The 23,534-nt window shown below is 31.0% G+C and overlaps 1 protein-coding gene across 1 annotated transcript in view; it reads left to right on the forward strand.

Annotated features, from left to right (window-relative positions):
* Positions 1-5,320: 5,320 nt before the first annotated feature.
* LOC143190791 (5-hydroxytryptamine receptor) overlaps positions 5,321-23,534 on the forward strand; it is a 111,840-nt gene continuing 93,626 nt past the window's right edge. Inside the window, exons 1-2 of the mRNA XM_076395360.1 lie at positions 5,321-5,438; positions 6,206-6,449. Of these exons, the coding sequence (XP_076251475.1) occupies positions 5,321-5,438; positions 6,206-6,449 (362 nt within the window). The remainder of the gene's footprint in view (positions 5,439-6,205; positions 6,450-23,534) is intronic.

Here is a 23,534-nt window from a genome sequence, read left to right on the forward strand (position 1 = left end):
AATAAAAGTCTAATATGATTTTAATGTATGGAAGGATGTCGACTATTATTGTGGAGTAATACAGCTTTTAGGCGTAAATAACATTCACATTATTACTAAGGAACGTAACGTATTATACAACCATATCGATAGACAATAGTTTTAACAATGGAATAACAAAACACCTAATCTCATTTATGTTATCTTATTATGTATCAAAATTGTGTCACAAGGTGTAATTAGATAGATAGATTGTATCCTTCTAATCTCCTGATTGTACTACTGCTAATATTCTTGAACCTTGTTTGAGTTCGGCAAAGAAGAACTGATCTGGTTACCAGTATGTACTCAGTTACTTTTAATGGGGTTGAAAGCACATTTCTTCTCACAGGAGAAGATGAAGATAGTATATACTATTGGCTTTGCCTATTGCATATTGACTTGAACAAAATTCTATCCTAAATAAAATAATGAAACAAAAATTTTATATAATATATTATAATGTATTATGTATTATCTTGCCAATAATTCTTGATTTTGTTATGTTATATAATATATTATAATGTATTATCTTGCCAATAATTCTTGATTTTGTTGTACATTTTAAAAAATTGTATTCTTTTTAAAGCAACCTCTGGAAGTTCCATTAAACCTCTTCGTGGGTTATCTTTACACCACTAAAATCCTATATTACCCAATGGTGTATGGATTAGGAACCTTTTGGATTTTTGTGGATAATTTCCACACTAATGATTTTCTCTGAAATAATTTTTCTAAATTATGTTTCGATTGAAAAAACCACTTACTGTTTTTATAAATTTCGTATATTTTATCTGTGGTACAGCATTCAACCAGCTGATCTTGATTCATCACCTGTTTAACATTAAGAAGGTTTCTTTTTGGTAAATTTAAGGTTATATTGTTTTTTCTTATTTTTTGAGATATATTGGTAAGCTTACTGTTTTTCATTCATATACTAATATTCAGTGCAGCTGCAACACAAAAATTTATTTTCAAAAAAAACCGCGGCGATTTATGTATTAAATGTATTAAAACAATATTTGCTGGTGTATAACCAGTAATTATAACATTATACAGAATTCTTCAGAAAGGAAAATATTGTTTGACTTAAGTCGAATATACAACTTTCGATAGGCACATATTGATGACGTGCGTCACTACTGTTTTGAATAGACTATTGAAGCTACCGGAGCTCATAACAAATATATATCCTACCATCGACCCTTTTCGGTTACTTCTACTACCTCAATTTCAAAAGATTTATTCAGTTTCCGCAATATTGTACTCATGATCACTTAAATTCATCATCTATCATAAAGCCTTGGTATAATTAAAAATCTAAGAACTGTTATTCCTACAAAAATACATATAAAAAGTTAAAATGGGCTCCGATACATGATATCTCAGATACCAAATTGACAGTCAATTGATTTTTTAAATTATCCAACTTTCATTCTCTCAGATCAAAGCAAAGTGTTATTTTATTTAAAGGTATGTTTTGGATACAACCTCTAGATTCCAGGAAGTATAGCTAAAAGCCCATATCAAGAAACGTTTTCTGTAACCAAATAAAAACAATCATTTTGATACGTATTTTATGCCACGCAAATATTTAGACTCACAAACATTCATCGGTTCATCCATAAAATAATAAGAGGGCATCAAATTCGATTCTAGAAAAAATATGGGAATAAAACGCGTCGTGAAAAAATTATCGACGTATATATCTAGATGAATGTATATGCACCAAACACATTTATTTCCATATTTGAATTGTAATGGATGCATAAATAATATCAACATATAAAATCATAACGAATGCAAATACGCACTAACAATTCCCATTGAAAATAACAATGTTTCTCTCGATATATTTCACGAAATTATTCTCATAATTTAATAAAAACTATGTAACTACGCCTCAAAAGTTATACTAAATTGTTGAAAATAATGTCAGTGTTCAATTATTCACACCCAATCTTTATTTTAATTTTATTAAATATATTAATAATTTATTTCAATCATTTTTCGGTCTAAAATGTTTTATTCTACTATTTATCAATTATAATTCGTTCCTGTTTAGCTAATACACTAAACATAACAAATGGCTAATATAATAAATAATGCTTAAAAACGGAATTACTTACAGTCACTATAATAGTGTCAATTATTATTTGTTATAACACAAAAACGTATAGACAATTTAAAAAAGCAGTGTACCCACGTCATCTATCAAAACGTCGCTATTTTATATCACCAACTCTGAGTTTTAGTACATTTTGACTTTGACATATAACAGTTTTCTATTCTAAATAAAGTAATGAAACAAAAATGTTATGTATTATAAATTACTTTAAAATTATAGTACACCTAATGCATATATTATGGAAGAGCTTAAAATTATAATTAATTATACAGCCACAAAAATTTATAGGTTAGAATTGTTGTATTATATTTACATTGAACTTTTTTCCACACTAGTATAGATAGAGTTCTAGGCGCGTTTTCTTCTGTAATAGTATTCCACGAAATTCTAAGCAATTGTATATCTGGGTAATGTATTTTATTTTCATTAGAGAGCATATAAACATTTTACCCGTAGTTTTTATTTCCTTGTAGTCCTTGTAGTCATTTTAATATTGCTGTATTTCTAATTAATTTATTCTGTTGCTACTATACATTTTTCTTGATAAAATAAGATTTAATCACTGCATTCTCCCTAATGCATTTACCATATCTGCAAATCCGTTAGTATTATTTCTCTCCTCATACATTTTAACGAAACGTTCATGTATATTCTGAACAATAACACATGCTCATAAAGCTTTCACACTCTATAATACATTTTCCTACAGTTAAAGTATATTAATTATATACTGAAATATACAAATATTCTTCCTCTTTCATCAGCCTGTCTTAGTAATAGTCAGCCTTGAATCATAAACCAACATTCATAAAGTTTTATTCAATCACTTTCAGAAACATTAATTAATTGAATAACTAAGCTGTTTATTTCGAATCTATTAAAAACTTGCTCAATATTCTACCATTTCTCGATTTCTTCTTCAATGTGTCTGATCTAGCTCATCCAAACCGAAGATATTATTTTCGACAATGCATCTTTCTATAAATCCAGAGAGTTCTAGTTTGAATATTCTCGTCGACCTGAATGTCTATTGAAATAGTTCTTTGCAATACCCCATATCAACCCAATTATATTAAATATGCAGTGATAAGGACGAAGACGTAATACTTTGTGGCCATAACGTTCAGTAATCTGATCTACAATGTATTTTTTCTCAACCTTATATCTAAAAAAGTAAATTACATAAAATGCAATTAAATATCTCATTTGTATTTACCGAGTAACAATTCTCTAACACGATTTCATCAAAACCTATTTTATGTACTTTAAGCCATTCCTTAATTACAGCCTTTCTTGATGCACTTGTCGGCATCTTCTTCACCAGTGTACTATGATAAAGTGCATTGTCCATAACAATAACTGATGGTTCCTCCAAGTTTTTTAAAAACTGATTTTCAAACTAATGCAAACAAATGTCATGGTGGTCACCCTCGGGCTTAGAGTAAAAAAAAATTCTGCACCAGGAATTAAACCATTCCCGAATGCATTGCAAACTATTGCATGAATAACTATATGTCTGCAATAAGTTACCTTACTTCCTGTTTATCTTCTTCCATCAACTTTTGTTGTCTTTACACTATTTTTATTATCATCCATGCCATGAATGACCCTATGTACTATTCTGAAATATCCATGTCACATCTAAATACACAAATTGATATAATAATTCTTCCTTGATTTTCTTGTATGTTTTTGAAAATTATACTATTTGAAAAGCAATATATTTGAAGTTCAATTGAAACAATTCGTTGGTTATCTTTACACCACTTAAATCCTATATTACCCGACAGTGTATGCAGGGACGTCCTACATCCCTCAAATAGCTGCATATGTTTCAGCTTTTTATGTATACTTTCCAAACTAACAATTTTCTATGAACTAATTGTATTAAATTACGTTTCGGTTGAAAAAACTACTTATTACTTTTACACATATCGTATATTTGATATCTGATACAACTAACATCTGCTAACATAGCTGATATTAATTCACATTCGCGTTTCGCATAAAGCCGGTTTCTTTTTTGGTGAATTTAAAGTTATATTGTTTTTAATTTTTTGAGATATTTTAGTGACCGGGCCCGCGCAAAATTATTTTCAATAAAAACCGCGGCGATTTGCAATTTATTAAAAGAAAGCGTTAAAACGACATTTGCTGGTTTATAACCAGTAATTATAATATTTTGAAGAATTTTGCAGACGTTTGACAAACGGACAACTTTTGCAGACTCATTCGGTTATATGTTCAAACTTCTCAAACAGACTTCTACATATTTTTAAATAGAATAAAATGAGAACGAAAATATTGTCTGACTGTAAAAAGACTTGATGACGTGCGTGACTATTGTTTTGAATTGATTTTATAAAATTAAATATAATAGAAAAACAGTATATTACTAAGCATTCACTAGTCGATTTCATTCGTAAAATCATTCTCTTTACAGTATTTTATATAAAGAGAATTATTACATAAACAGCTAGGAAACTCAATCAACCCGGTTATTTGAGTAAATTAAATGATCAATGAAGATATCGTTAAAAATAGACGCAACACGAAATGAGTGCAAATAATTTTCTGTGAAGTTTCCGTTCGCATTGTCACAAAATGCCGCGAGCATCTGGCTCATTCAATCCAACCTTTTAGTCTATTTGTTTCACGTAAATAGAAAACTCTTTAATATTTACTTTTAATTTTAGATTCCAACAACGATGTTCCCCGTTTCGAGGAATAGAAAGCTTAAAATTTTTATTAGCATCGTCGTTTGTTCTGCATTCATTTGTAGAAGTTCTAGGGTATTTGCCTCAAATTGTTTGCACTTTTATAAATGTTTAATTAATATTCCTAACCACTGTTAAACTATAAGGGGTATTTATAGCCAGACTTTTAAATTGATATAATGATTATGAAGCGTTCTTAACGACGTTTTATATATAGATAGAAATAGACTTAATTATTATTTAATACATTACAGCAAGTAACAAGTGGGGCATTTTGGTTATGTGACGTTTAGCTTAGTTTCGCTTTAACCATTGTGTTATGTAGTAATGTAACAATATCCTCGTCCAGTACCTCAGAAAACCACAATTTATCGTTTACATGCGAATTTTCGACAGTACGGTACGCCAGTAAAGAGGTCTCGTTCTGGAAGGCAACGGACGCCTAGTAACGTCGAAAATGTGGTTTCCGTGTCTCCAGAAACATCAATTCGGAGACGTGGTTCCCAATTACACATTTCGGCACGCAGTAATCCAAAAATTGGTACTGAAAGATCCTGATAAACAAGTTGAGTACAGTAATCCAATTCTAAGGCTGTCTAGTAAAAATGAAGATTTTTCGTCTAAATTGATAATGAGCGATGAAGTCCATTTTCCTTTCAGTGGCCACGTAAATAAACAGAACAGCCAATTTGGAGGAAAACAAGATACTTAATAAATTCATGGAACGTCATTACATCCACTAAAAACAACTTTATGTTGTGGTATTCATACTGGAAATATCATTAATCCCTATTGTTTTTAAATGACCTAGTTGTTACAGTTACGTGTGCCAGAAATGGAACAACAAATACTAGAGGTCATGTGGTTTCAGCAAGATGAGCCCACAGCATATACAGCTCCTTCAACATCTCAATTATTGTATGACGTTTTTTAACGAGGTCTAATTTCGCGAAGTGGCGATTTAGCATGACCAGCCAGATATCCGGTTTTAACAGCACAAGACTTTTTCTTATGGGGTATTTAAAAAAAAAGTGTATGTGAAGAAGGAGACAATATTCGCAACGAAATTGAAGAAATTCAGCTTCAAATATTGCAGGATGTCATGGAAAATACCTTAAAGAGAACCGAAAGTTGCCTAGCGATTTGCGGTCACCATTTAGCCGATATAATTTTTCAAAGCTATATATCTCAAAAAGCTTCTGACATCTTGGCAGTTCATGAACCAGCTGTCTTTAGATATTATATACAATATTTCAGATATTAGATCTACGGTATATATTTATTACTAAATTAATTTATATGTTAATTAGCATAAATACTATCATAGTTATTTTTATTACAGGAAACGTGTTTGTGATCGCTGCTATACTGCTAGAAAGAAACCTCCAAAATGTAGCCAATTATCTTATACTATCACTGGCAGTGGCAGACCTTCTAGTGGCCTGCCTAGTAATGCCTTTGGGTGCAGTGTATGAGGTGAGCCAAGAGTGGTCCCTTGGTCCCGAACTCTGTGACATGTGGACATCTAGTGATGTGCTATGCTGTACTGCGTCAATTCTGCATCTTGTAGCTATTGCCCTTGACAGGTGAGTAATATTTTACTATATATTTTATTTATGATTCGACAAAATACTGCGACAATTTCTACGAAAATCCAGGCGAGCTATTCGTATTTTAAAAAATTAATTTTTATTAAACAATTTTTAGTAAACATTACTTTTTCTTTGTTTATAGGACCTAAGTAATTCTATAGTCTATCCAAAGTTATTTTGTACATATGTCATTTAAATTTGTGACGTCAAAATGTCGCAATGTTGTCGTAGCAACTCTGAGTTTTAGTTCAGCCAATCATATCATATTCAGAAAGTTTCATTCAAATGAATAAGTAGGCTGTTAATTTACAACCTACCTAATATTCGTTCACAATTCCATAATTTTTTTTATTTCTTTTACACTGTTTTTTCAAGTTCCTCCAAACCGAAGGTGCTATTAACTATTCCTGTTTCCAGCACGAAGTACAATATATCTGCAATGAATTATTAATAAACGTTATGACTAATAAAACCTAATCAATTGTTATTACAACATTTACCTTTTTCCATCAACCTTTGTTATCATAACACTGTATTTATTATCATCTTGCCATGAGTGACCGTTGGGTATATTAGTTCCATTCTGAAATATCCATTTCTCGTCTAAATACATAAATTGAAATAATAAGGCTTCCTTCTATTTTATTACATGCTTCTATATATTGTTTTCTTTTAAAATTAATATCCGGAAGTTCCGTTTGATCTCTTCGATACTTTTCAGACTAACAGTTTTCTTTGAAATAATTGTACTAAATTATGTTTCTACTAAAAACTACTCACTATTTTTATACATTTCATATATTTAATCTCTCATAGAACTAACATCAAGCTGATCTTGATTTGTCACCCGGTTTGTATAAGGACGGTTTTTTTTCGGTGAATTCAACAGAACAGAATTAACATTCAGTGCAGCTACAATACGCTGAAAATATGTTCAATTAAAATCGCCAGCAAATAAATATCCAACAGGTAAAATGTTTACCTCTCTAACGAATTTTACTGGCAAGAGGGGGCCTCCATTATTCAATAAGATTAATAATAAGTAGCTATTTGAAATATGTCAAAACAAGCAACGCATATTAGCATTATTACTTCTTATCACTATTGTTTTGAAGAATTTTGCATACATTTGACAACCTGACGACTTCGACAGCCTAATCAGTTACGCGTTCGAACTGATCAGACAGCATTGTGTCTCTTTTTAACTAGAATAAAAAGAGAAGGAAAATATTGTCTGATTCTAAAACGAATTTACAAATTGTAGCAGGCAATGAATTAAACATCTTGATGACGTCTGTACAAATAAACTTTGATCTGACTATATCTTTTAACAAGAGACTGTCTTAAAATTTATGGAAATCTCTATGTAACTAATTCTTTTATCATACATGACATAATTTTAATTACATAAAATTCTAGAATGCCACAAAGAAGTGGGAATCACGATTTTGGTGCTTGGCGGTGGTCAAGCAGACCTATAGAGAAATTGAGAGAAAATTCAATAGGAATCTCCACAGAAAAATTTCGCTACGTCCAGTACCTATACGGTGCTACAATCGCGCGTTCGAGTAATTTGATAGGTCAGCTTAAATCGTCATTATAGGAAACATTTTTTCTGTTAAGACATTTAATTCGTTCTTTAAAAAGTTTGCCACTTAGATCCGGCACGTGACAGCCCTCGTGACGTCACGTATCACGCCCTTTTTCTTGTTTCCTGCTGTTTTAATTTGTTTAAACTTCTCTTCTTCCTGTCCATTTATTTTGTACTATTTCATTATTTTCTACATCCGTAGTTCCTTGTTTCTGCAGATAGTGACTAAATTAACGTAAAATTAGATTTTGGGTCTGCTGAGGTACAGGCATGCTATACTAAAGACCTACTTACTAAACATGCTAGCAAACCTTGAAATCGTAATTATTTTGATTACTTTTGTTTGTACAGCTGAATCAAATCAAACCAGTCATTTTCTTGCTATAACTTAATGCCACTTTTTAATTTACCGTCATAGAATACTTTCATGGGATACTTGGAATGAACAAAGAGATGTAGCGGTGAAGTATGTCTTTCCTTCGTAACTCATATCGATAACATGTGTACTCTATGGATCTATGCCATGATCAGAACCTTTAACATGGCCATAGTACATAGACCTGCGTTTTAGAAGATAGATCAAACAAACTCTTTGAAATCAATAGTAACTTTTTTAGTCTTCTGCCTTTTCCATGCAGTGAAATTCATTCCGATGACTCCTGGTCACTGTTACTTCGCGCACAGCTACTTGTCCTCAAACGCTGCATCGAGCTGTGAATTTTGCGACCAATCCCCAGTCTTTGTGTTTCATTTTTTGAGAGACTGCAAAATATTCGCCTTTCTTCAGTTAAAATAAGATTCGGGATGAATAATCAAAAGAACAGTTTAGTCAGCGATAATAGTCACCAGTTGTTGGGATTTCTTCTAGTTTCCTTTACTCTCAAGAATTATCGTGTGTCTTTGTATCTTTGAACTGTTTTACCCCTTTTCCTGTCATCCTCATCGTTGATATTTGGCTGTTTTGGTTCATTTTATTCATGGCCAAATTTTATCTAATCAATTTTTTTTCATATATTTTACTTTAATTTATTATATTAATGTTATTTATACGTATGTTATATATGCGTTTGTCCACGTCCTTTGTATGAAACGTTCTAATTTAAGCGCAAAAGCACATACACAAATGGTGCGAAATGACGATAAAATCGTCCAAACCGACATAAAAATTCATCACCATATATCGAAACAACTTGATAACAAATTCACATTTTGCGCTACAATACATTAATACATGATATATATGGTCAAGAAAGAATCCAAAAGTATAATATAATTCAACCTTGAAATGGTTTTACTAAAACTTAATATACCAAGTATATTTATTGATTTAATTAACAAAACCAACTATTTATTTCTTTCCACTGGGACATTTTAAACCAAACGAATATTGACATTTACGGTAACAAAAAAATAAAAACCAGAATTGCAGCGAAATTGCAAAAAGACAATTTCCGTGCCAAACCGACCGGATACAAAAAAAAATTAAAACAACAAAACATTTTTATGGACATCTACGGTATAGATCCTATAAATGGGAAAATATGAACTAACATTTCAATAGATCTCGCTGGAATTGCAACGAGAGAAATATTTGTCTTCTATCGTAAACACGTAACTATATAACTATGGTATACGATAAAACAAATCGTTTATAACGTGGATTTCAAAAATTGTTTTCTGTCATGTCCAGAATTGGACACTAAAATGGAGAATCTCATGTCTGTTCAGAAAAATAAATGTAGGTGCATATATGTCATGCTTTTAACATATAATGTTTTTATTAATAGACACGCAACATTCTTTCCGTAGCTTTTTTTTATAAAAATCGATGATTTATTAAAAAAAGATTAATGCCCATTTAATGAAAATTTGCCCATATTATAATATCTTCATAAACGGCTGCTCATATATTCAGAATTGGAGAATAATCAATATATTCATGTAAGTTTTCATGGATGTTGTTAAATAAATGTTTATGCTCACACAAACTCACACCATTGGTTGGGAAAAATTTCAACTTTTCTAGTAAAACCCTATTTCCGTCTCTGTGGATCCTCTGAGATTGCTGTATAAAAATAAATTCAGTGTTTTTTACAAATGTTTACAGCATTAATATACTCAGGAGATGTATTAAATATCCTACTCAGTCTCTCTCAATTTTTGCGAAATTGCTAAAAATGTATGGAGAGGGAGATGGCAGGATAATGCCTTTCCTATTGATCAATTCTCGCGGATGTTTAATTATTCCTTTGTTTTTGGATAACTCATGATCACCAATTCTTTAACAATTCTACCAAACACTTCCTTGGTGTCACTGCGGACTTTTCAACCATTTCTAAAACATCCTATCGTGATCTTTTTCAGTCATTATCATCATATGTAATATACTTTTCATCTCTCGTAGTCATTCGCATCAATATAGCTCGATTTAGTTTATTTTTAACAACAATTCTCAGACGAAAACTCGGCCCATTCAGTTTTTTTGTGTTAATACATGTGGAAACCAACTCCGGAGCTTATTTTGATATTTAGTCTTATATAAATGGTACAAAACTGCTTTATAAACGATGTTTGGCTCCATAGGAATACAGAATCTAGTTATATTTATATGAAATTACATTGATAGTTGACTAATTAGCAATAAAATCATCTAGACATCATAATATATAACAGCTGGTGCAAAGTTGTGCACGTGCGGCTATTGATTATTAATAAGCGATAAAATATTATACAAAATAATGTTAAAAAGAAGAAGAAAAACCGAAAGATCGTAGCAGAAACAAATTCCCATAGAATTTTCAGTAATAATAGTCCTCCGATCAGTTATGTAGTGTGGAATTTTCAATATTCATTGTGCTATTTGATAGAATCAGCTTGGAGTAGTATACTACGTAACCGCTAAACCCAATAAAACCATTAGTTCATTATTATCAGGGAATGTTATTATTTTTCGATTGTTTGTCTTGAAAAAAACTTATAAATTCTTAACGTTTAAACATGGATTACTTTCCCACGCTGCCAATATATTAAGGCACTACTAAAACGTAACTAGTTCAACAACTCGAGTTTCCAAGAAATTGACTGCATACTTTATCGAGATTCCGACAACCATCTGGATAAAATACCTGAGCCGGATTATTACCCGGACGTGAAGTTTAAGCAGTTCAACAATTTTATGGAGTCAGGACATTGTATGCAGGCACTGATGAATTACACTTCAGCCAGCTGCTATTAGCCATAAAAAATTACGGCTGCACATCAGCTCAGCGCCGGAAAGGTTTATTAGCGGAATTGTTTTGATATCGCCGTAACTTTGAGGGTGTTGGCAATTTCGAAAATAAACACTCCACGGCACCGGATTACATCTAAAATTTATTACGGGCAGTCGGTGGGACGAAAAATACTAAGTTATTATTTTCGTGTTAAATTTTGTATTAAGTTCAAGAATTTATTATTGCTAGTGATCGCCCTGTAGTCGAAATTCGACCACGATTTATTACTCCAATCACGTATATATATGTAGATATATATATATATATATATATATATATATATATATATATATATATATATATATATATATGTATATATATATATATATATATATATATATATATGTATATATATATATATATATATATATATATATATATATATGTATATATATATATATATATATATATATATATATATATATACACTAAAATAAATTAGTATGTAGAATAATATTTAGATTATAAGTTGTACAACAGATCACTTACTGTAACTATCTTCTACATATCCAGACAGTCAATTTATTTAACGGAAACCATATAATAATAGTTATATAATATATATAATAGATTGTTGAAGTGCTGAGAGATTAATAAAAAAAATTGAAGCTTTATTGTAAAAAATAGGTCCAATTATATTTTATTCAAAGGATTGGCCATCGATAGCCGCCAATTTTTACCATCCTTCAGGCAATTTAAGTATTCCATATCGAAAGAACGACGTATCTTGTGGATATCCACGAATCGACCCATATTTTTGGTTTCTTTGGAACAAGTACCAGTCAGAATTAGAAAGATCTGGAGGATACGGCGGGTTTAACGTTTTTGTTAGATTTGTAACACGCGAATTTTATCAAGCTCAAGAATAATATTTTTGAGCCTTCGAGTCTCGTATTTTGGCCTTTTTGTTCGTATTCCAGAGCAGTGCCCGGCTAGAATCCATTAATATTAGTCAATGGTAGCCCTAATGATGGTTTTATTGGGTTTAGCGGTTACGTAGTATACCACTCCAAGCTGATTCTACCAAATACCACAATGAATATTGAAAATTAAACACCACATAACCGATCGGAGGACTATTATTACTGAAAATTCTATGGGAATTTGTTTCTACTACGATCTTTCGGTTTTTCTTCTTCTTTTTAACATTATTTTGTATAATATTTTATCACTTATTAATAATCGATAGCCGCACGTGGACAACTTTGCACCAGCTGTTTATATAGTATGATACCTAGATGACTTTATTGCTAATTGGTCAACTATCAATAAAATTTCATATATATATAAGCAGATTCTGTATTCCTATGGAGCCAAACATCGGTTATAAAGCAGTTTTGAACTACTTATATGAGACTATATATCAAAATAAGCTCCAGAGTTATATATATATATATATATATATATATATATATAAAATATATTAAAATGTAAGAACTATCACTCACTAACATTTTTTATTGTAATTGTTATTATTTTAATTTTGTATTTAATTATATCCAATTTCTCTCAACGATAAATAATCAAAAAAACATTAATAAGGGTAAATTACTAGGCCACTAAATATTATAACAAAGTATCATAAGTAAGATTATTATAAATATGAAATAATCAATGAAGTAATACATATTTTTATGTTCAAGCAGAGAATATACAAATAAATTTTGATATCGATATTTGACTTTTGCATATATATTAAAACAATAACTAAAAAATTTATATTTTACAATTTGGAAATGTATTTTAAACGAATATCTTTAAATTCATTAAATTAACTATTGATTTTCCAAAACGTAAAATAAATAATCAAAATAATGAATACCAGGTTGAAAGAATAAATTGTCATATGGCTTAATTATAATCATAAAAATCATAATGCTTAAACACCTTAATATTGATCAGTACTTTGAAATGTTACAAATTTACTGTTTATAATTCATAATTGCTTATATTTTTCTACGTATTCCATCTATGCAAGTTATGTAGTTAGTTGCTGTATGTCTTCATTACTTCATTTATGTAGTCGAATTCACATGGTCTATATATTTTAATCATATTTCTCACCTAAAATATATATGTTGCAAGAAAAATAACTCAGACAACAATAACAGACTAAAAAAAAATTTATTTATCAAAATTTTTAAATAAAATTACATCGTTCTATTTATTATTCGACTTTTCAATATCACCCTTGCCGATAGCTCATATTTAATTTACCTTATTTAATTTTTTTATTTATTTATTTACCTATTTCTTTCTACTTTCTACTTGCTAGTATTCTTTAGATCATTCATTCACATTCACGTTTAATGCACAAATTGATATATTTATTATAGTTTAGCTATAATAAATATACCTAATATATTTATATATATTAGAGTAGCCTGAAATGACTCAGAAGTGAATTCCACTAAAATTTACTGAAAAATCTTAATTATCTTTAGAATTAGAATAATTACCTCAACTACTATTACATACTAAGTCTCCAGAACCATATCAATTACTATCAGTTCTTAAGCAAGAACAATTTCTCTTAGCTGTTATCTGTTCAACAATCATCTAATTAAATCAATATCTGATTTAGAAATGATATACATCTTATATAAAAGAGGACAGACCTTTCTTATTATTCTCGTACTTTGTGAAGATATGTCGGAATGAAATTTTAACATGTGTCTTTTTTTTTCACTTTCTTTTTCCTTGTCCTGATATATATATATATATATATATATATATATATATATATATATATATATATATATATATATATATATATATATATCTTTAAAGCTCCACCCTGTTTATAATAGATGAAATAATAAAGATATGTTAAATAGACAGTACATGATTATGTTGAGGATATAACAATATGGAGAAATAGAATATTCTATAGGAACTTTTGGAATTGATGTAGAAACATGATGAATATCTAAAAAAAAATCTTAAACATATGGAATATGATGATGGGAATATGAAATTACCATATGAAGGAACCAGAAGTAATACAAAACAGAATTGTAGAAGTTAAAATAGAATAAGTAAATACATTTAATCATCTGAGTATTGGAATCGAGATCAATGGAAGCCAGAAGATGGAAATTTATGCTAGAATTGGATACGCCATGACTTTGTAATTCTCTATTAAATAACAAATTCATTAATTAAAAGGAATTATCAAGAAAATATAAAAGTGTATAAAGTAATTTAGAGAGCAACCCTAATTTTCGAATTAGCGGATATAGGCAAAGAAAGATAAAAGTAAGAAGCAAGCTGCAGACACCAAATAGCTCACTAGTTAGGAATATAAAAAGATGGATAATCTGAAAGGTGAAGAAAAAGGCCTCGATATTGAATCAGATGAAAACTACATAGAAGGGATACAATTCAATAGAAAGGAACACCTACAACTCATAGACGAAACAAGAAGGTGAAGATAAAATGAGAAGCAAGAATGAACCTGTAATAAATATGCAATAGGATATAACCTACCTCCTCTAAAGGAATTTATATATGGAGAGGAAGGGAATAGACAATAAACGTAACACACCTGCAACACTAAATTGTACAAAAGGTAATTTTGAGCCTGCTCTTATGCGTCAGTTTTTAAACAGTCTATCCAAAGTAACAGTGAACTTACGTTGTCTCAATTTATGACGTCAAAAGTAATAAAAATAATAAATAAATAATAAAAATAGCAGCAAAAACTGTAGTAACTGGTCATAATTAGACATTTATTTTAAACACAATACATTTTAGTGATGATTTAAATTTTATATTATAGATAAGATGTAGCTAGAATTTGTTGAGAGTGGAAGTCGAAGAATATGAAATTCAGAGAAGATAAGAGAGCATTTTGCTAAGATGTAAGAACAGTGCACAGTGAGTACAGTCCATACTATGAAATAATTAAATTTACTTACAAAAGTAGACCAGGATCAAATAAACAAAATATAAAACTATCAACGATATCTTAATGATCTAATGACAAGGAAAATATAATGCATTATTATATAAGAGTATAAGTAAATAAATTATTGTTTTGTAAAATTAATGATGTATTGACTGAGATTTCTTTCAGCTCAAAAGTACGACAATACATTCATTTTAGGCTAGTAAATGTACAATATGTTAATCGAAAGCTCAATAGCGATCATAGTTGATCATTTAAAGATTTTTAAGAGAATTTCACGACCTTCATATGTAGTGGTGGATTTTTCATTTGGTTTTAACTATATTGGTTGGGCTTGACCTAAACGCTTTGTGTCTTTTTTATGGAATGTTTAATTATGTTGTTCTTGTAGACCTGGTTAATTGTTCAAATATGTAAATTAATAGAAATATTGTGCTTTTATAAAAATTGAAAGGGATATAGAAATTATTTTTATTATTTTATTTAATTCAATAATTTTTAAATAAAATGTATTATATCAAAAAATGTTCAAGATTTATTTCCTTCCTTATATATAGTTTCAAAATTAAATCATTTATTCATCAAATTTGTGTATATTTATTTATAAAAAAATAATGATGTGAAATATGGTGTTTTTTTAAAAATAGAATGACTGGACATACAATACATTAATTATATTTTCATTATTTAGTTTTATTCAATACTTTTTTAAATAAAATGTGTTATTTCCAAAATTTTCCCATTTTTATTTACCTCCTGAACCTAATATCCTAAAACGACTTGACACACTTCATTGCGATTTAATTGCTACATTGGATAGACAATAGTAGATTAACATCAACTTAAAAATGTGAAGAAATTTAATATCTGCAAAATTGTTAATGTAATTAAATTTTTGCAACAAAATCATGTTCATTACCTTGAAACATTATGTCTACGATAAACCTTTCATAACGTCGAGCTGACTTTCGATAATAATTTTGCCCTGATTAAAGGCCTCTCGTTCAATGCATCGACCACTCACCCCCGACGATGGTTAAATAAAACCGCTGGCCTGTTTTAAAGAGATGCCCCGGATTGGGTCGCCCTACGATGCTTTAATATTATCGATCGAATGTATAGAAATCTAATAAAAGTGCAACAGAGCTTACGCGACTGCCGCTTCCGAATGTCCTGACCGGCGTGGTTTAATAGATAACAGTTCCGATATGACCCGCATTCTTCGCTTTAATTGCTGTTAGAATGTAGAGCATTCGGTAATTTAAGTTTCGTGAATGCTTGCGCATCTGGACAAATGTAGAGTAGAAGAAGAAATTTATAAGATACTTTTAAAGTCCAGATATTCTTCGTATTTTATCATCAGAAAAATAATATAAAACTCGGGTTACAGTAATAAATAGTCTTAGAGTCAATAAGCCCGATGATATGGTTGTTAGGAAGGCAACAGTAAATAGAACGGTCTAAATATATATAACATGTCAATTGAAAAATCGCCGGCCTACTAGAATAAAACACTTTTTAGCAAAATTAGTTTTTTTATTCGACATAATTTCCTTCAAGGGTGATGCACTAATTATAGTGACCCTCCAACTTTTTGATACCATTTTTGTAGTACGAAATTCGAGTATTCTTTTGAGATCTGAGAATAGTAGATAGTCTCTGGGGCCATATCTGGAGAATATAATGGATGGGGAAGCAGTTCTAAGCCCAATTCATGGATTATTTCCATCATGCAGCCGACTGTGGCGTTTCCCCACGCTTTGGGGCAGGTTCATCGTATGCAGTCCGGTCGGATGACTGTCGATTGGACTTCAGAGTGAAATGATGGAGCCATATTTCATCCATTATCACATATCGACGCAAATACTCGGATTTATTATGCTTGATCGTCTTCAAACACTGCTACGAATCATCAACCAGTCTTTGTTTTTGGTCAAATGTGAGCTCGCATGGCACCCACTTTGCACAGAACTTTCTCACACCCAAATATTCTTGATTGATATGATGTACACGTTTAGTTGATATCTTTGGAATGTCTGCTATTTCATTTAATTTTAATTTACGGTCATTCAAAATCATTCTGTGAATTTTTTTAATGTTTTCGTCGGTGACAACCTCTTTTGAACGTCCACTGCATTCACCGTCTTCGGGGCTCATTTCACCACGTCTAAACTTAACATACCAACCCTTGATGGGCAGTATCCGAAAACTCGGCATCAAGCCAAATTTTTGCTTCAACTGTATTTCTTCCACACGCGAAATTCCTTTTTATCCATTTTTTCACAATAACAAAAGTTGGATTCAATTCTAGTGGCGCCATCTACATGTCAGGTCGGGGACTTTCCAATTCACCTGTTATAATATCATATGTTTATTTACGAGCCAATATACCAAAAGAAAAACACAAACTGAGATATAAACCAGAATGTCATTGACACAGAAGTATCATAAAAATATATTTACGACGCAACTGTTTTGAACATCTACCACATAATGAAATCATGATACTTGTCAAACCATCCAATACCTGCTGTAAGTCAGAATGTTTCCCATGACAACGAAAAATTTTTCAAATTGCAATGGCGCCCAAACTAGGCAAAGTACCATAGTATAGGACCTCCCTAGGACCTATTAACCACCTTCCAGTAATTGGCAAAATAAAAGAAAAAATGATTCTAAACAGAAAGAAAGAACACCCATTCACCATAATTCCCACTTACCAGTTTCAATTCTGACAGTAATATGAAAAAATTTTGAACAAGTATACATTATGAGTAAATACCTTGAAAGTGAACTGTACTTTTCGGACATATGTCATGCTTTTAACAAGGTCTCACATGGTGGTCTTTCACCTATATATTACTACATACTCTCAACCTATTTCAATCCAAGCTGCTTCATCATTAAGGGTAATAATGAATATTCTGCACGAAATACACTCGGTTGTCCTACCGAATAGCGTCCTAGGACCTGATTTACACTGCAGACCTTCCAACTGTGAGTGAATGAGTGAGGTTACAATGTCTGCGACTTATACTGACGATACTGCCGTCAAAAATAGAAATTCTAGGATTACTTTTCGCTTTTTTACTTGTAACAATCCATCTCAGGCTCATCGAAAATTGTTCGGTGTCTATAATGATGACTGTTCAAATGAACCATACTACTAATGACACATATAGTTCATTCAAGAAAACGATTAAAATAATTCAAACGTATGAGGTCAAAACGTCGCAATTTTGCGGCATGAACTTTGAGTATCAGTTCATTTTAATATTGACATATAACAAAATTATAAACTAAGTAAAATTATAATACAAAAATAATATTTTAAAATATAATTCATTTTAACATTATAATAAATCTAATACATATATGTTGGACGACATTAAACTACACTTATACAGCCAAAATATTGTTCTTTTATAATATTTACATTGACATTTTTTCCACGCCACGTCTGAGATTTTATGCGCCTTTTTTGTGTAGTGATATTCAATGCAAACCTGATCTACCTAATTCATCATTGTATATTCAAAAAATATATTTTACTTTCATTAGAGATCATATTCATCTTATTCGATTTAGTTTTTGTTTCGTTCGTTGCAATATTTTCTTGTCAAGTTATTTCGATATCACTGTATTTATTAGTTCTTTCTGTCTACGTTCTATGTATATATGTTACTACACCTACTATATTCTCCCTAATGCATTTGCCATATCTGCAAATGAGTTAGTACTCATTCTCTCCTCCTACATTTTAACCAAATGCTCATATATATTCTGAGCAATTACACACATATTTATACACTTACATCTTTCACACTCTGCAATACCATTTTCTACAGTTATCATATATTAATCGTTGCTAATTATTAGTTATGTCCACTCTTATCACTCTATCTTGGTAATTATCTGAAATAAGAATTGAATATATTGAGAATTCTTGAAATCCTATAAAAAGAAAGTTTCATTCAGTCACTATAACATTTGGAAGCACTTTTGATGTTAATAACAAAGCTGTTAAATTCAAATCTACCTAACACTTCCACGATTCCACTATTTGTCAGTTTCTTCTTCAGTGTGTCTAATGGAGTTCAACCAAACCGAAATTCTTATTTTAGACAATACCTGTTCGCACGTATCCGGACAGTTCTTACTTTATATCCTTCCTGACCTGCATTTTCATTGTAATAATTATTTTCCCCATACCATATCAGGTCGATTGGATTGAATACGTAGTGATAGGAAATAAGGCGCAATACAGTATGACCATATTTTCAAACCAGAGTAATCCATCTCCGCAATAGTCGCCCTTAGACTTAGAGGAAAAAACCAAATCTGTGCCGGGAATAAAAGTGCTCCTATTTCCAATATGAAGAAAAATTTATCTGCACCGAATTATCAAAAAAATAGGACTAACAAAATCTAGTCAAGTGTTATTTTTTCTTTTACCTTTTTCCACCAACTTTTTTTTCTTTTCTTGTTCCGTGATATAATGATATGCTTTTAATTTATTGTATATATTTAATGAGTTCTTTTCAAGACAATGTCTGGATGGATATAAAAAAGAGGTAAAGTTAAAGATTGGATCGTGGATCTTACGAAGACTGGTGAATAATAATTGGAGGTAGAAGATTCTATCAGCAGGAGAAATCTCGAACAATAAATATAGCAATTATACGATAAATGCTACAATAAAAATGAGAAAGAAAAACAAAACAAAAAGTACGCACCAACACGGCTATATGGCACAAAAAGTTTTTTTCCGGAATTATAATTACAATTCAAAAGCTATAATAAATACTTTTATTTTATATGAAATATATTCCACATGATCTACAGGAAATAATTCACGATTAAATACAACACCAAGTAAATAATTATAATTAGTACCAAACATTGAACACCTTCCAATAACTTTTGACTTTGAAGACTATTTAATAAATAAATGTTACTAGCGATATACGACTTAAAAGCCAACTATTATGTAAAACTGTTTTTTTTTACTTCCACCTATTACTAAAACAGTTTAATAAGTTAGTGAACTTAATAAGTTTTGACTCATTTTGACTTAGCTGCGTTATTTAGTATGCTTATGAGAACAACTGACAGCAGATAGAATTTCGAATTTTAACAAAAATGGAGAAAAAGTTATTTTCGTGAGCTAATTACGAATTATGTTTTGTGCAAGGAAACCATCACCAAAAACTAAAAAAAGGTTTGATAAATAATATGAGAGCTGTGCACCATCTATTTCATTTATGAAGAAGTGGTTTCATGAGTGTATTTGTGGTCGTACCAGCACAAATAATGTCGAACATTCAAGTTCAAAAAGAGATCGTCAAACCAGAAATCGTCGATAAAATCCATTGAGGATATTGGATAATCGAATAATGAAAGTGAGTGAAGTTGCTGAGGCTCTAAGATTCTCATTTGAGAGGTTGCATTACATGTTACATCAATATATAGATGAAAAAAATCTATCTGCACAATGGATGTTAAGATTACTCAAACACGACCATAAAATGAACCGGTGGTATTCATAAAATGAATACAAACAAGTTTTTGTGCTGTTTCGACATATTTATCAATCAAAAAACACCAGAGATATAAATACAATCATCAAGACAATTTACGGCTTCATACGTGTAGTCACAATGACATTATTATTTATTAACATACGCTATATCAATTAGTACCTATTCAATTGCTCATATTTAACTAAAATTGTACCTAAGTTTAGTAATAATACAATTATATAGTAATGAGTCTCGTGACGTCATTTACAACGCCTGTTGTTTTATCAAGCAGAAACCCTTCGATGGCTGTTCTTGTATTTGTGTCATAATGTTCCGGAAAATTGCTGCATAAAGGGGATGCTCTAACACAAAGGAAACGTTAACCTCCATATTAATTTGTGTATTACGCTACGTAAAGTTTTAATATAGTTATATTAGGTATCTAACCACTATGGAGGCGATTTTCTCAAATTTGTTTATTAACGTTTTCACCTTTTGATAAATTTCACCTTGGCTTAAACAAGGAATTAATTAGCATCCTCACAATTATCAATTAAACCTGATAATTAATATAATTCTGTCATTATGTTGAATATGGCTATACTAGTATTTCAAGGATATGTCAAACACCTTTAACATTAACTTTAAGTGTTTGTATGGAATCAATTTTTATTATTTTATAGGAGATGGTACAAGTAATACAAGATAGTATTCTTCAGGGCCCCCAATATTATATATACATCAAGTTCAAAGGTTGACAAGTCTGGTGGATTGGTACCATGCGATTGATTCCAGGCTGTAAAAGACCACCGAGACGACGTCTCTTCTCCCTTCTCTCCCCCTTGTAACAGTACCACTTCCATAACGATTCCGTACTACTTTAACCTATCCAAATATCTTGTCCGTCATCCCATCGACATCCCATAATACATGTAGTGTTATAACTAACAAGACGAATATTCCTACAATTGTTAATCCCGACGTGATCAAAGTGCCTAACGGATAAACCAGCTCAACAAGACCCACTCGAGACATTGATGGAAGTATAGTCCGAGGAAACCACCACCATCACATTGTTGACGTTATCAACACACAAAAACAGCACTGAGTGTTCCGATAAACAATTGCGTCGACAGCCACAGATTCCGACCGATAAATTATCAGCTTTTAGGCTTACATTTCCCTACATTTTATTTAAGTAAGTTTCCCCATCATCTAAATTGTATCCATTATATGTGCTCTTCAGCGATTTAAAATTAAGGTATTTTCTCAATTCTTTACTTCTCATAATCCATCTCTGTTATGTCCCTAACTCTTCCAGATATTTCCATATGTCTACTGCTTTTTTCTTGCTTTCATCCCTATTTGACAGTATCCACGTATCGCAATCCAATATTAGTATTTGTTTTAACAAGTTTTCTATTTGTACTGAACTATATATTCATGGTTTTTTCAATTCTGACGTTCATTTTCTTTTTCTAGCTTCTATTAACTTTGATAAGCAGACATTTAAACGGATTTAGTTATTCTATTGGCCCCATTATAATGGCTTTCATTTAGCATTTATCCATTATAATTCCGTATTTCCTTAATATCATATTCTATCTATTTAAGGCTTTCTGTAGGTGGTCTGGTCTATAAGTTGTTATAACTACGTCATCTGCATTATACTGACATATATATTTTCATATTTTGATACCCTATATATAATCCTGTTCTACTTGACGTTACTTAATTTTTTCATCCATCAATGATATAAAGAAGCTTGTATTCGTACAGGATTTGTATTTAAATGAAAATTATTTTCAGATTATCATATTGTTATTCAAATGACATTATTTAAATCATACCTGTTCTTCTCGACTTGCTTATTTAGAAGTAATTTGAAGTTTCATCCCAAACGTTTATTATCACTTGTCCGATAATTGATAAGAGAATATTACAGGTCAATTGAAAAGTCACCGGCCTGACATATAGATGGCGCTGTCGGATCATTATTTTGTGAATTATAGCATTTCGCGTGTTGATAAAATATTCCTTTTTGAAGGAAAAAAATACAGTTAAAGCAAAAACTGAGCTTGATGCTGAGTTTATGAAAACTGCCCCAGGAAAATCAGCCATCAAGCATTGGCATGCTAAGTTTAGACTTGGTGAAATGATCACAGAAGGCTGTGAACGCAGTGGACGCCCAAAAGAGGTTGTTTCCGACGAAAACATTTTAAAAATCCACAAAATGATTTTGAATGACCGTAAATTGAAATTGAATTAAATAGCAAATACTCTAAAGATGTTAACTGAACGTGTATATCACATCATTCACGGATATTTGCGTATGAGAAAGCTCTGTGCAAAGCGGGTGCCGCGCGAACTCACTTTTAACCAAAAACAACGACGAGTTGATGATTCAGAGCATTGTTTGAGGATGAACAAGTGTAATAAACCCGATTTTTGCGTCGATATGTGACAATGGATGAAACATGGCTCCATCATTTCACTCCGAAGTCCAATCAACAGTAATCCGAGTGGGCTGCACACGATGAACTCGCATCTGAATTTGGAGTGCGCATGGAATAATTTTCATCGGCTACCTTGAAAAAGGAAGGACCATCAACAGCGATTATTACATAGCGCTATTCGACCGTTTGAAAGATGAAATGGCCAAAAAACGGCCGCACTTGAAAAAAAGGAGAAAGTACCGCTTCATCAAGACAATGCACCGTGTCACAAGTCAGTGAAAACGATGGCAAAAATCCATGAATTGGACTTTCCCCCAGCGACTTCGAC

The sequence above is a fragment of the Rhynchophorus ferrugineus genome, unplaced genomic scaffold, assembly GCF_030347505.1.
Source record: "Rhynchophorus ferrugineus isolate W39M unplaced genomic scaffold, kcgeb_rfMv2 rfM2, whole genome shotgun sequence".
NCBI classification, from domain to species: Eukaryota; Metazoa; Arthropoda; class Insecta; order Coleoptera; family Curculionidae; genus Rhynchophorus; species Rhynchophorus ferrugineus.